Here is a 13517-nt window from a genome sequence, read left to right as displayed (position 1 = left end):
AAAAAAAAAAAAAAAAGAAAATGGACCTGTCCAGGGGTTAGTGAGGGCTGGTTCTCGATTTCTTTAATTTTTTTCTTTTTGTGCTAGTTCTTGGGCTCAGCTCAGGGTCTGGGCGCCATCCCTTAGTTTCCCCCCCCCCTCCTTCAAGGCTAACACACTACCTCTTGAGCCACATCTTCACGTCTGACTTTTTGCTGGTTAATTAGATATGAGTCTCACAGACTTTCCTGCCCAGGCTGGCTTCAAATTGTTAAGTAGCTAGGATTACTGTGCTGGGTTTCTCAGTTTCTTTTAGCTACAAATAAAGTATCAGGGTGTCATATTTTGGTGTGGGGTATTGATAACCTCTTGCAGTTTTAATTGAGGGGGGCTATCTAGCTCCCCCAATACAGGAATCAGGTGGGAATTAGATTGTCAGCCTTTGAGTTTTTGTTTGTATATATAATTAATGTATAGTTAACCACTTTTCTGAGTTTACTGTTCTCTAAGTTACTCACCAATCTACTTTCTAGGCTTCATAGTTACTAAGTTATGCGCAGAAGTCCTCTGAGTTAATCTGAGGAGACCTTTGATGGAAAAGTGCCTTCCTTCTTGGGCTGAGCCCACTCTTTATGTCTTACCACTATGTGCTTAAGGGCTCATGCTTGGGCCCAGCAATACAGGTGCTCAGAGACCTTTTCATAGCCTGGCTCTGTCCAGCCTTTTGTATCTGCAAATGTAGGGGGCTAGAGGTATGGCTCAGTGGTATGGTGCTAGCCTGGGAAGGGTGAGGTCCTGAGTTCACAATCCTCAGTATGTCCAAAATGGAGCCCAACCCAGTATCTTGCAATGTCAGGTGCCAGGTGGTGGTTAATACTGTCAGGGGACCTAATAACTGCAGTTATTCCAAAGATCTGAACTGGTTTTGGGTTTGAGTGTAGAATTAACCATCGCTTCTTCCAGTAGTGTTAGGATATTTGTGTAAAGGTAGAAGAAAACAGTAGCCAGGAACAAAAAGTTTGTTTCAAAGTTACTTTCCTTAAGGGGGGTGTCATTAGCAGAACAATAGAAAAACATCTGATTAAGAGCATTTGCTTTCTGGTTAAGGCTCAGGAAACATTATTATTAAGCACATGAAAATTATCTGTGCGGAAACTCGGATGCTGTTCTTCTCTCCTGGATTCTTAGGTCAGGTGACAAGGTAGTTTAGGTTTGATGCTTTGGAACTTTATTATGGATGACTCCCATCTTAATTTTTTTTTGGGGGGGGTCCGGTCATGGGGCCTGAACTCTGGGCCTGGGCACTGTCCCTCAGCTCTTCAGCTCAAGGCTAGCACTCTACCACTTGAGCCACAGCGCCACTTCCGGATTTTTTTTTCTGCTTATGTGGTGCTGAGGAAACAAACCCAGGGCCTCAAGCATTCAAGGCAAGCGCTCTACCACTGAGCCACCTTCCCAGCCCCCATCTTGTTGTTTTTTTTTGTCGGTGGTGGGGCTTGAACTCTGGGCCTGGGTGCTGTCCCTCTCTTCAGCTCAAGGCGAGCGCTCTACCACTTGAGCTACAGCACCACTTCTGGTTTTCTAGTGGTTTATTGGAGATAGGAGTCTCACGGTCTTTCCTGCCCGGGCTGGCTTTGAACCTCGATCCTCAGATCTCAGCCTCCTGAGTAGCTAGGATTACAGGCGTGAGCCACCAGCGCCCGGCTTCCCCATCTTGATTTTTAACTGGGTTGGTTGGAGCCTTGCCAGAGCCTAGCTCAGAATAATGTCCTGAACTATTTATGAACATAATTATTTTGTAGTTTGTAGACAGCAGAGACTTTATAAACTACTTTTGCTAATGAGCAAATTGGAGTGTCCATTTCCAGGCCATGTCTGCCTGTAAACTAGTGAAACCTATGTGTTTGACTAATTCCCAGGCCAGTGGCCTTTTCCAGCTTCACACAATTAAGACTGGCTAGGCTGCTGACATGTTTACTTTGGCTAGTTGAGGGCTTTGTGTACCCTTAAATAAACTTCTAATCATTCCATGGTAATAATGTTTAGTGTAAATTAAATATCCAATGGTACAGAAAAGCTTGTTTCTCTTTCCTCCAAATGTAATTGAATGAATATGAATTAATGAGCAGGAATTTAAGAAACATACATGTAATAATTTCACATAACTGATAATCTAACTCTTGCTGGTGCCTGAAATCAAGGTCTGGAACTCTTACTTGGCTTTCTTGTTCATTGCTAACACTCTACTATTAAAGCCACACCTCCAGCTCAGCTTTTTGAAAGTTATTTTGGAAATGGAGTCTCACAGACTTTCCTGCCTGAGTGGCAGGCTTTCAACTTTGATCCTACAAATCTTAGCCTTCTGAGTAGTTTACATACAAGTGTGAACCATGGGCACCCAACTTAGATTGATCTCCTAAGTCTTTCCATTGCAGGGCTTATAAGGAAATTAAGCAATGCATGAACATTATAGTTGAATGTCGAGGTAAGTGCATATGACATACTAAATCCTCCTCTCAGGCAGTCTTGGGGAACCATCAATAAATGTGTGTTCTATATGTAGAAAATGTTAGAATTCAATAATCTATAAGATAGTGAGCAGTGGCATTCTGTTCTTGGGAGAGAACAGAAATGGAGATTTCCTTTATGGACACAGATGGTCCTTAGGAGGAGATCCCTTTCATTATTTGTCAAAGTAATCCTTAGGCCTCCACAGTGTGCTGGGCAGTGCCCTGGCCTCCTGTACCTGGAACCTCAGGACACAGCACACAAGGATTTGTCCACCTGTCTTTTTTATCCTGTGGTCTCTGCCATTCAGTTGCATTACTTCACCCAAGTCCACTCACAAGGGCGCATGGGAGGGAACTGGAGGTTTCTTCTGCATTTCTGTGTGGAGGATTTGACTCCTCTGGCTTCCTGTACTTTCTCCACATTACTACCATTCACATGTGTGGTCAGGGGCACAGAATATGGAGAGTGTTACACATTCTGTTGTCAGATAGCTCTGGGTTCAGATGCTTTCAAGGTAAATGTCTGAATCTTGCATCTTTGCTGTAGCATTTAGAGTGCGGGCTAAGGGAGAGGAGTGAGAACAGCCTGGAAGGTGACCATCTCACAACTGCACTATACGAAACTCTGCTAAATCACTAGTGTTAATGTACCACATTGTTCAGGTTTGGGCCAGATAGCATTCTGGTAATTTCTTTGGCTTTCTAGGGTTGTCATCCAAGTTTCTAGTAAGGTGCTCAGTTTCTCCATTTGCTTAATTCGCTTTTCCTTGCTGGTATCCCCCTCCTCTCCCCACCCCCTACATTTGGGCTCCAGAAGCTTGAGGGTCCTTTCTCATGTCCCTCCACACCAGCTCTGTCAGTTCATTCTTCAGCCCAGCCTCTCCCATCTGCTCCGCAATGTACTATTTATTTACTAGATAATGATTTTTAGAAGAAAACACACACACACACACACACACACACACACACACACATACACACACACACACAATTCAATGGACTTCTAATGTAGCTTTGAACCTCTGGTCTTAAGTGGGCCTCTGCCTCACCCTCCTGAGTAGCTGAGACTAAAGTTGTACACCATGTACCAGGCTGCTTGCCTCTGGGGGGAAAAAAAGTCTTCCTCTAACTGTGCATGCACAGTTGTAAGATACACTTTTAAGGCAGTGCCATTACTAATAATAGAAGAATTGAAAACATACAGTTCTTCACTCCCCTTTCCACCAGTGCAGAAACACTGACAGGCTTTCCAGGAATTTGGAACTGGGCTCCTTTGGCCATATGTTGTTTGTACAACTCGTGTGGCAAAAATAGCGTATTGTTGGATTAGTGGGTATTTCCATAGTGTTCCCCTCCTCCAATGCCTCTGAGGCCCTGTGGGTAGCCCAGCACTGGTATTCCTGAGTGTTGGTATTTCCGATAAGAATAGCAATACAGAAATTTCTAATACAGAAATGCAGGCCCTGAGTCACTCCTGCAGCATTTTGAGGCTCCACACTTCCAATTTTCTGGAGTCCAGATACTGTGTCAGGGCAGCCTCAGTACCCTGATGACACGTCAGTTCCCAGGGGAGGCATTCCACGTCTGCCTCCTTTCTGCACTTTTCCTGACCTGCATTCATGACAAACAAGCAACCTCCCACACTGTGTTTGGCTCACATGATTACATGTTGATGCTTAAAAAATGAGATTGAGCATCTGCTGCTGATTTTCAACACTTGCTGACCAGCAGCCTCTTCTGGCTGTTTCAGAAGTGGAAGATAGGCTCAAACCCTGGGAGACTCGGAGACTCACAGCTCATTGTAATTGAGGAAGAGGAGAAAAGGCTCCCCGTCCCTTTGTGTACTGCATCTGGCACCAGTCAGCATGAGGGCAGTCAGGATGGGGTGCCACGCAGGGCTGGTCAACACAGGTGTGAAGAGTGATGAGGGTTTGAGGAGCACAGCAACTGGACAGAGGAGGGCTCGAGTCTGCTGCTCCTGCCCTGTGCTCCTCCAGCTGTATAGGAACATAAGGCACCTCCCCAGGAGCCTGGGCATTGTTGAGTACGTGGATGGCATGCTTGCAAAAGGACATCATGCTTGCACATGATTCATGTCATGCTTTGCATGTTGACTGTGTGCTTGCATGTAGATGACATTGTGCTTGTGTGTGGATGTTGCTGTGCTTGCACATGGATGATGCCCTGCCTGTCAGTGACATCGCCTTTTCCTGTAAACCTGCTTGCAGGGCAGTTCTCGTGCCAAGCTAGCCAGGAATTTACAGTGTCACACTCAACCTACATTCACTCCCTTCTCCTTCTAGAAAACATCCAGAGTTCCAGGCAGTAAATTATTATGTCACTTCTTCAGGATGTGGGATGCACCCGTTTATTCACTAAGATCCTGAAGGCAGATCCTATTTTATTGCTGATGCAGACATAATCTAGCCATAAGTTTTTGCTACGACTGTTGCTGTGACTTTACAGCTAAGATGTGTTTTCATTAGCATTCCTGAAGTTTCACTTTTTTTTTTATCTTCTAGTTATGAGAAACCTCCTCCTGGACTTATCAAGGTGAGTGTGGTATTAGTTACTGGCTACTCTATCTGTATTTCCTCCTCAATAACTAGGTAGGAGAAATGGTTGCCTCTTTCCTCATTTTGTGGAAACCTATGTCCTTTTCCACAGGTGTCAGGTCCTTGTGTGGGGCTTTGTGTCTCTGAGGAATTGAATCAGCCAAGTATCCCTTCCCCAAGGAAGCAGTGCAGGCTCCCATGGGCTCCTCTGCCACGGTTCCCTCATGGTAGCATCTTTGCGAACTATGCCATGTTCCTTGTCTGCCTCACTCAGGCTGGGGTGTACCCCACCCTCGGTATACTCCAGAATAGTGTCTCAGTGCCCTCAGTGTAGGGACCCTGCATAGTTCCCTGTCGGGCTGCTGCAGTAAGAGGAGCCATCAGAACATACAGGCTGTCTCTAGTGTTCATGTAGCCTGGCTTGATTCAGTTCTTATGCCCGGCTCCTGCCTGGTACACATCTGGTGTGGTGAAACCTTTGATGGAGTCTTACTCCCATCAGAACACGGTGCTCACAGTCATCCTCCAGGAGCAGCTGTCTTGACTTTCTGGTTCTTCTGTGAGGTCTCATTGTTTTTCCTGTCAGGTCACTGTTCTCCCCAGTTCCTGGAGTGATCAAGAATGGCCTTGAGCCCAACTGTGCAGGACAAGCAGGTGGTGGTGGGGTCGTGGGCAGGAGAAGCAGAAGCCAGTGCTTTCCCTTGTTGCTTACACGTGCTTTCCTTCCCATAGGAAGACGAGACTAAGCCGGAAGACTGTATACCGGATGTCCCAGGCAATGAGCATGCCAGGGAGTTTCTTGCTCACGCGCCAACTAAAGGACTGTGGATGCCCCTGGGGAAAGAAGTCAAGGTTATGCAGTGTGAGTGTCTCGAAGACAGAGAGAGACACACTAAAGATAAATTCCCATCTACACTGGTTAGGGAACATTCACTTCTAAAGCTACAGGCTGGGTGGGAAGCAGCTGGCTTGCCTGTTTTCTGGGATGTCACTTTCTTATGTCACCCACTGTTGGCCTCTGCATTTAGAACTGCATCATCTAGTCTCAGGAAGGAAAACTTCACTGTGAGAAACCGCATTGCCTTACAGAAATATTTCCCTTTTTCTTTGTTTTAGGTTGGCGTTGCAAACGGTATGGTCACCGAACAGGCGACAAAGAATGCCCTTTCTTTATCAAAGGCAACCAAAAGTTAGAGCAGTTCAGAGTAGTAAGTAAACCTGCAGTGTTGATTTACATTGATCACAGATGGTGGACAGCTGTGAGCCAGATTGTCATCAGCAAATGAGTTTTCACAGAAAGGCGTTCCCAGAAGCCTCTTGGCCCAAGCATGCCTTGATAACCACACAAATTAGCTCTCCCCTGCCACCCTTGCATGGAGGAATAAATCCAGGTCTTTGTACATGCGTGTCCATCAACTCTCCAATGAGAGTAAATCTTCATTTCATCTTCAATAGGTTCATTTTTCAGAGTGATCATTCATTGTTCAGTAACTGCTCTGCCAAGAGGAATAAACTCAACCATCCAGCTTCTGAGAATTTATACCACAGGAATTTAATAGGGTACCCACATAAACATCACTTTTACAGACATCATATTAACTATTATATGCTGATAGGTTTAATGAAAACTAAAGGCAAACATGCCCACCTAATTACTGTAATATACAGGTTATTTAGATATTAGGAATGGCTTTAGTAAATGTATAACCTGATGGGAAAATGCTTAGGAAAACAAGCATAAAACAAAGAGTTGTGTATGTATGTTTGAAGCTACTTTAATGATGGAAGAATGCCTTTGCCTGACTGAAGAGGAGATACATACACACAGTAGGATCTGTACTCATGCCCCCACAGCGGGGCAGATCATGCTGACACCTCCCCCAGCAGGCACATGTACTTACATGTTTCCTGGCATGACATTTTCTGTGTGCTTGAGATGGATCGTTCCTACATGGCAGTGCATAGCCCATCTCTTCCACTGAGCACTGTTTCTTGGTCATCAGCCTATATAGGTCAACAAATACTACCTCAATCTTCTTAGCCTAAGTACTGTTTTATAGCAGGACTGGACCACTGTTCACTTATATTGTTCATTGCTGATGAAGAATGTTTCCTTATTTTGTTTTTCTATTCAGAAATTGTTTGTAGCCTTAATGGGTATTTGACTTTTTTAGAAGATGAGAACATGTTAAGCATAAAGCTCTATGATACAATAAAAAGAAGCTGGTTTCAGTGATATAGGAGCTAATTTTTATAGTTCTAGAAGCTTAACCTTCTTCTCTCGCCCTCAGGCACATGAAGACCCCATGTATGACATCATTCGGGAGAATAAAAGGCATGAGAAAGATGTGAGGTGAGGTCATCTGACCCTGAGCAGCCTCCCATAGTCTTTGAGTTGGAAACCTCCATTCTAATCGTAAATAGTGCATAGTGGGAGGGCAGAAAGTACACCTGAAAAGGCCCAAAGCAGGGGGTGAGGGGTAGCAGCAGGCCAGCCTCCTTCTGGGGTTTGCTTAAAAGCAAGAGAGGGGCTTGGTGCCCCAGCTGTGAGTGCAGGTGAGGAGTGGATAATGGTGATGCATATGTGGATCTGCCTGTGGCGTGCAGTTAACTCTTGTGTGAGTTAGTTTCTAACCCAGTGTTTCTGAGGATCTGAGCTTTTAAAATTTATTCTTAGACTTGATAATTTATTTATGGTGTAGTTCTAGAGATAAACAACCATGAAATTGAGCAGTAGGTAAGCTCAGTAAGGATGTGTTGGTTCAGTAATCTTTCAGTTGGAAATGATAGATTGGAAACGTGCAGAAATGGACAGTGGAGTGTAGATGTCCTCTAGTGACACAGTCATTCCCAATTCTTCCCCCAAAGGTGCTTGATAAATTACCTATGTACAGAAAAGCACTGTCAGTGACAGATTGTGGCCTCTGGTTTGGTGTTTAGGATACAGCAGTTAAAGCAGTTGCTGGAGGATTCCACCTCAGATGAGGATGGGAGCAGCTCCAGCTCCTCTGAGTGTAAAGAGAAGCACAAGAAAAAGAAGAAAAAGGAAAAACATAAAAAAAGGAAGAAAGAGAAGAAAAAGAAGAAAAAACAGAAGCATAAGTCTTCCAAGTCAAGTTCAAGTTCAGACTCGGAATGATGGGGGTCCTCAAGCACTGGAAGAGCAGAGGAAGATGGGATGAAAGTCAGGATATAGACCCAGAGGGGCCGTCATCACATTGTGGATGCTCATCCCTTCCCATGGCCAGCTGACTCCCAGCAGGGTGGGTTGTCTTCCCAGGTGCTGCCTGGGGCTGGGCCAGTTCCAGGCAGGAGAGTGGCTTGGGTGTCTTCCCTGTTGGTCCCTGGAGTTGGTGCCTGTGGAATGCTCAGGGCATGGGACAAAGGAGCTGCCCCCAGCCTTGCCCGCCATCCTGGGCAGCTCAGTGCCCACAAGCCTCGGGCTGGACCCTTCTGCTGTTGAGGGTAATAAAAGTTCATGATTTATTTTTTAAAGTGTAGTCATCTATTCATGAACAGCATGGACATGTAGAATGAATTTCAGAGGTTTGACACTGGACTCTTCATTTCTACCCGTTACTTCCCCGAAGCTCCCATTCCTGCTTACAATTTGTAGTGCACTTTTCAGTATATCATGAACACAAAGGGCTTTTTATGTACAAAAGCTGTGAGTGATATTCTTTTAAAAATTTAACAGTGTATGGATGTAATCTTTCCATGCACATTCTGGTATCTGATGGTTTGAGGAGAAGGGTTCCTATAGCAACAGTGAAAAATCTGGTGTGACTTCATTACATTTAACTTGCTTGTCTATTACTCCCAAAGTCCCAAGACTTTCACAAGCATTGACTAGAAACAAACATAATAAGCCTAGTAGTAGACTGGATCAGCTACCCCATGCCTTTAACTTCCCACCTCATCCTGATAGCCACAGAGGTTTTCACACACACACACACAAATCTCAGAGTGCCCTGGGTGGTTACAACAGCTCAGGCCATGAGTCTACCTCAGCAGTAGGTAGCCCATAACATTGTAGACCTTTGTCCTTCCACTCTGGGGTGGGGGGGCTAGTCTGGGTGGTCTTGGACTGTGGACTCACAGGGTTACCCAGCCTGGTGGTACTTGTGGCTAACAGGTAGCAAAGGACCTTGGGGCTCGTTCATGCAATGATTCCGCCCAACGCTGGGCACCATCCCACAATGCCTGACTGTTAGCCAATGAGCATGGATGAAGTATGTGGTCCCAGTAAGCCTTGTGCTATGGACTGCCCTTTCTAGGTAATTCCCTAGTTCCTTCTGGTTTGAGAACCTGAGCTTGCATCACCCTCTAGTGTTGAAAGAATGACAACACATTAAGCAGACTCAATAGTCTATTATAGAATTTGGACAACATCCATTCCTGAAATAGTGCAAGTGACTCAGAGAACATAGCTTGGGTAGAATTTCTGGAAAGACATGCTTTCTGGAAAGACATGCACCAATAAGGCCAGATGAAGAGTGGAATAAATACCTAATTCTTCAATGCTCAGATGATGTAATACATCAAAACACATCAAGTGCTTTCAAGAAACCATGACCTTAACTAAATGTCAAAATAACAGGAATAAAGCCGGAAAATAACAGGACAGTAATTAGTATGGCGAATTAAAAGCAGCTGTTCTAAGGAAAAAACTTCAAGAAAATTCAGAGAAATGATTCAGTACTCATAAGTTAGGGCTGGGGAATGTGGCTCTCTGGTAGAATGCTGCAGAAGTTATGCCAGTGGAAAGGGATAGAGGACCTAGAAATAAACACATGCATCTGCACCCAACTTATTTTTGACAACTTGCTTAGAAAACACATTGGGCAGGCTGGGAATGTGGCTTAGTGGCAGAGTGTGTGAAGCTCTGGGTTCAATTCCTCAGTACCTCATAAACAAAAAGCCGGAAGTGGCATTGTGCCTCAAGTGCTAGAGTGCTAGCCTTGAGCAAAATAAGCCCAGGGACAGTGCCCAGGCCTTGAAGTCAAGCCCCAGGACTGGCAAAAGGAAAAAAAAAGCACATTGGCTAAAAGACAGTCTTCAACAAAAGGTGCAGGAAAAATTGGATTTACACATATAGAAGAATGAAACTAGATTCCTATTCCACTAATAATAAAAACCAACACAAAATGGGTTAGACTTAAATGTAAGTCTCTAAAGACTTAATTGTAAAAAGTTAATATTTTCATTAGACTTTTATTGGTATTAGTGCAAAAGGGGGGTTCATTGTGACATTTCCATATGTGCATACAATGTACCTCATCAAATTCCCCCTGTAACTCTCCCCTTACCTATTAAAACAATTTCATTGTTCTATTTTACTTTCCTGTCATAAAGAAATGCAGCTGAGTGCTGGTGGCTCACACCTGAAATTCTAGCATTTCAGAAGGCTGAGATCTGAGAATCATGTCAGCCTAGGCCTCTTGAATAGCTAGAGTTACAGGCATGAGTCACCAGTGCCCAGCTCTATGTATAATTTAAAAGTTTCCTATATATACATATAGATGTATATTCTCCCTTCCTACTTTCCTCCTTCTTTTCTCTCCTGCCTTTCATCTTTCCCTGTTGAAGGAAACAAAATGGGGAATGAATATGCAATGGTGACATATTTACAGCCAAGCATCCTATGCCTATGCTTAGAAAGCTGCAGATTGTCTAACAGGTGCCCATTTCAGTCAGAGATATGTGACTAGGATTAACCTTCAATGCATGACTTACTACAGGCTACCGGGGTGTAGCTGATTTACAGCTACTCACCCTATCTGCTTTTGCCTCAAGCTTCCAGCTGAGGGTTCCTTTTATTTAGGATTGTTCCTGACAAATGTGGGAGCAAGGCAGAGCTAGAGCTTGGAAACAATCTTTGCAGCTACAGGTGGCCAGATTGGACTCTGGGAAGTGAGATGTCTGGGGAAGTTTGCCAAATCACTGCTGAGGTAGGGTCCTGAAAAAGCTTTTGCTGTCCTGAAAAAAATAACTTTCCCAATCCCCTGCCTTAAAGAAGGGCACAAAGCCTAAAATTCCTGTGGACAGCTTGCAACCCTGAGGAAAATGTCCAGAGAATTAATAAAATGTTGGCTCTTTAGCTTTTGAGTCAACAAAGGTTTTGCCTACCTGTAGATGTTTTGTGACCGTATATTTACTAGATTGTAATGAAATCTTTCTTTCTTTTTTGTCGGTTGTGGGGCTTGAACTCTGGGCCTGAACACTGTCCCTCAGCTCTTCAGCTCAAGGCTAGTGCTCTACCACTTGAGCTACAGAGCCACTTCCAGTTTTCTGGTGGTTTATTGGAGATAAGAGTTTCACAGATTTTCCTGCCTGGGCTGGCTTTGAACCGAGATCCTCAGATCTCAGCCTCCTTTGTAGCTAGGATTACAGGCGTGAGCCACCGGCGCCCGGCTAAATCTTTCTAATTTTACTTGCAATCAAATACATTCCTGACTGCATAGCAATTTAAAGGACTAAAAAGTCCTTTCACTTTCACATATACAGAGCCTTGACTCCTGAGGTTCTATTTAGTTCGAACCTCTGGCCCCAAAGAAAACAGCCAGAGGAATGTGGAGAGGTAGGAAAGGATTTTAACCAATATAGCTGTGTTGTGTAGTCAAATGATATTAAGTATTCATCTTTAGGATACAGAAATAAGCTTTAGGTTTAAACAGGAAGAATTGGGACAGGGGCAAGAGGTATGCATAGCTAAACAGTTCCAGGCAGTGTGGTCTGGTTGATCATTCTAACAGTTCTGATTCTGTGAAGATTTGAAGAGGTTTTATTGTTCAAGGAGACAATTCAGTTCCCAGGAGAAGATGGCTCATTTGGAGGATAACCTCATTGTGGGCGATCTGTTCAATTATTTCTAGAATCCAATGTGACTGCAGATTGGAATCACAGGCACTTTTTGTGATCTGAGGATCGTGGTTCAAAACCAACCTGGGCAGGAAAATCTGTGTGCTCTATCTCCACTCACTAAAAGGCCTAAAGTGGAGCTGTGGCTCAAGTAGTAGAGTGTTGGCCTTGAGTAAAAGAGCTCAGGGACAGCATGTAGACCTTGAGTTCAACCCCCTCAACCCACAATATGACACAATACCCATTGTACCTATCTTTGTGCCTTCATCTGGCACATCTTGAGTAATTAACATTCCTACATGCAGAATTATGCAAGTGTCTGACCTAAAGTAAAGGAGAAACCAAGTAAAGGCAGAGATGCCTGTTCAGCTTTTATCTTGGTTTTAGTTACTTTGCAGGCCTCAAAGTAAGGAGTTGGTGCTTTTTAGCAAAAGTAGTTTCTAAGTATCTTTTTACTCATAATTTGTTATTCCTCCTATAGCTGATATCAGTCTTGTCCTTACAAGTAAAAAACTCATCCTTGACGAATTTCCTTGACACTTTTGATAACCAAGACTTGTTCATCATGGCCAGTTTTCAAAGCTGAAACAGGAATTTGTAGACCCCAGGCCCAAATGCAAATGCCAGGAGTTCTGTATGCCAGGTCTGGCCGATTGCCTCTAAGTGGCAAATAGACACGCGGTGAAGGGCAGAGAAAAATTTTCTATATGGCAGCCATGGGAAGATAGCATTTCAGTATGTCTTCAGACCTACAGACATTTGTCTTAGTGTTTATAACAGGCATAAGGGAAAGAGATGGGCATAATGGTCCTAGATGAGGTATATCTGGTTTATCATTATGTCATTTTGGGAAGGGTTTACAAGTTGTCATTCCTGTCATCACTGGTCAGGCTGTTGTCTGGAGTGTGGTCTGTCTTGTGGAAGCTCTGAAGTTCCTATTACTATGATGGTGATAAGTTCCGTTCTTCTCAGAGTCCAGCATGGCAGCATACTGACCGCAGGGAAAATGGCTACAGGAAGAGACGTGTACAAGATGGAGAGAGCTGAAAAGCATTTCTCTTGTAATTCAGGGGCTCCGCAGAAAGCAGCTCTCAATCACCATTAGTTTAGACTTTCTCTCCAAGTCCTGTCCAGACTATTTGAGCAGCCTCCTACCTGGTAACCACACTCCCAGCCCAGTATCTTCAGTGCTTTACAATCACAGATGTTTTTTGTCCCTGCAGCTTTCCAGGCATGGCAGTGCTCAGGTTCAAAGACTTTTCCCTAAGCCCTGGATTTTAAACTCTGGCTCCGCGCATTCCAAGCACCATTGAGCCACACACCCCTCCAACCCATCCATGATTAACTCTTAAATATCAAACATTTGGCCAGACTAAGCACTGTGATTGGATACTAGAACTCAAAGTTCCTTTTTTTTTTTTTGTCAGTAGGGCTTGAACTCTGGGCCTGGGCCCTGTCCCTCAGCTCTTCAGCTCAAGGCGAGCACTCTACCACTTGAGCTACAGCACCACTTCCGGTTTTCTAGTGGTTTGTGGGAGATAAGAGTCTCATGGACTTTCCTGCCTGGGCTGGCTTTGAACCGTGATCCTCAGATCTCAGCCTCCTGAGTAGC

The 13517-nt window shown here is 44.3% G+C and overlaps 1 protein-coding gene across 1 annotated transcript; it reads left to right on the top strand.

Annotated features, from left to right (window-relative positions):
- The first annotated feature begins 4369 nt into the window (after positions 1–4369).
- Positions 4370–8539, top strand: LOC105999961 (retinitis pigmentosa 9 protein homolog). Its single transcript, XM_013035130.1, has 6 exons — positions 4370–4533; positions 4976–5042; positions 5777–5906; positions 6161–6252; positions 7336–7397; positions 7985–8539. Exons 1-6 carry the CDS (start codon positions 4370–4372, stop codon positions 8181–8183), a joined length of 714 nt encoding a protein of 237 aa, XP_012890584.1. The 3' UTR covers positions 8184–8539.
- The last annotated feature ends 4978 nt before the right edge of the window (positions 8540–13517 follow it).

This window comes from Dipodomys ordii, unplaced genomic scaffold, assembly GCF_000151885.1.
Source record: "Dipodomys ordii isolate 6190 unplaced genomic scaffold, Dord_2.0 Scaffold205, whole genome shotgun sequence".
NCBI classification, from domain to species: Eukaryota; Metazoa; Chordata; class Mammalia; order Rodentia; family Heteromyidae; genus Dipodomys; species Dipodomys ordii.
The sequence above is the reverse complement of the archived record's forward strand: the minus strand, read 5'-3'. Positions and strand labels throughout refer to the sequence as shown.

Coding starts and splice junctions, on each gene's coding strand:
- LOC105999961 (XM_013035130.1), top strand. CDS start 4,370: ATGGGGTGCCACGCAGGGCTGGTCAACACAGGTGTGAAGAGTGATGAG. Junction 4,534..4,975: donor AGGAGCCTGGGCATTGTTGA/GTACGTGGATGG, acceptor TGTTTTCATTAG/CATTCCTGAAGTTTCACTTT. Junction 6,253..7,335: donor AGTTAGAGCAGTTCAGAGTA/GTAAGTAAACCT, acceptor TCTCGCCCTCAG/GCACATGAAGACCCCATGTA.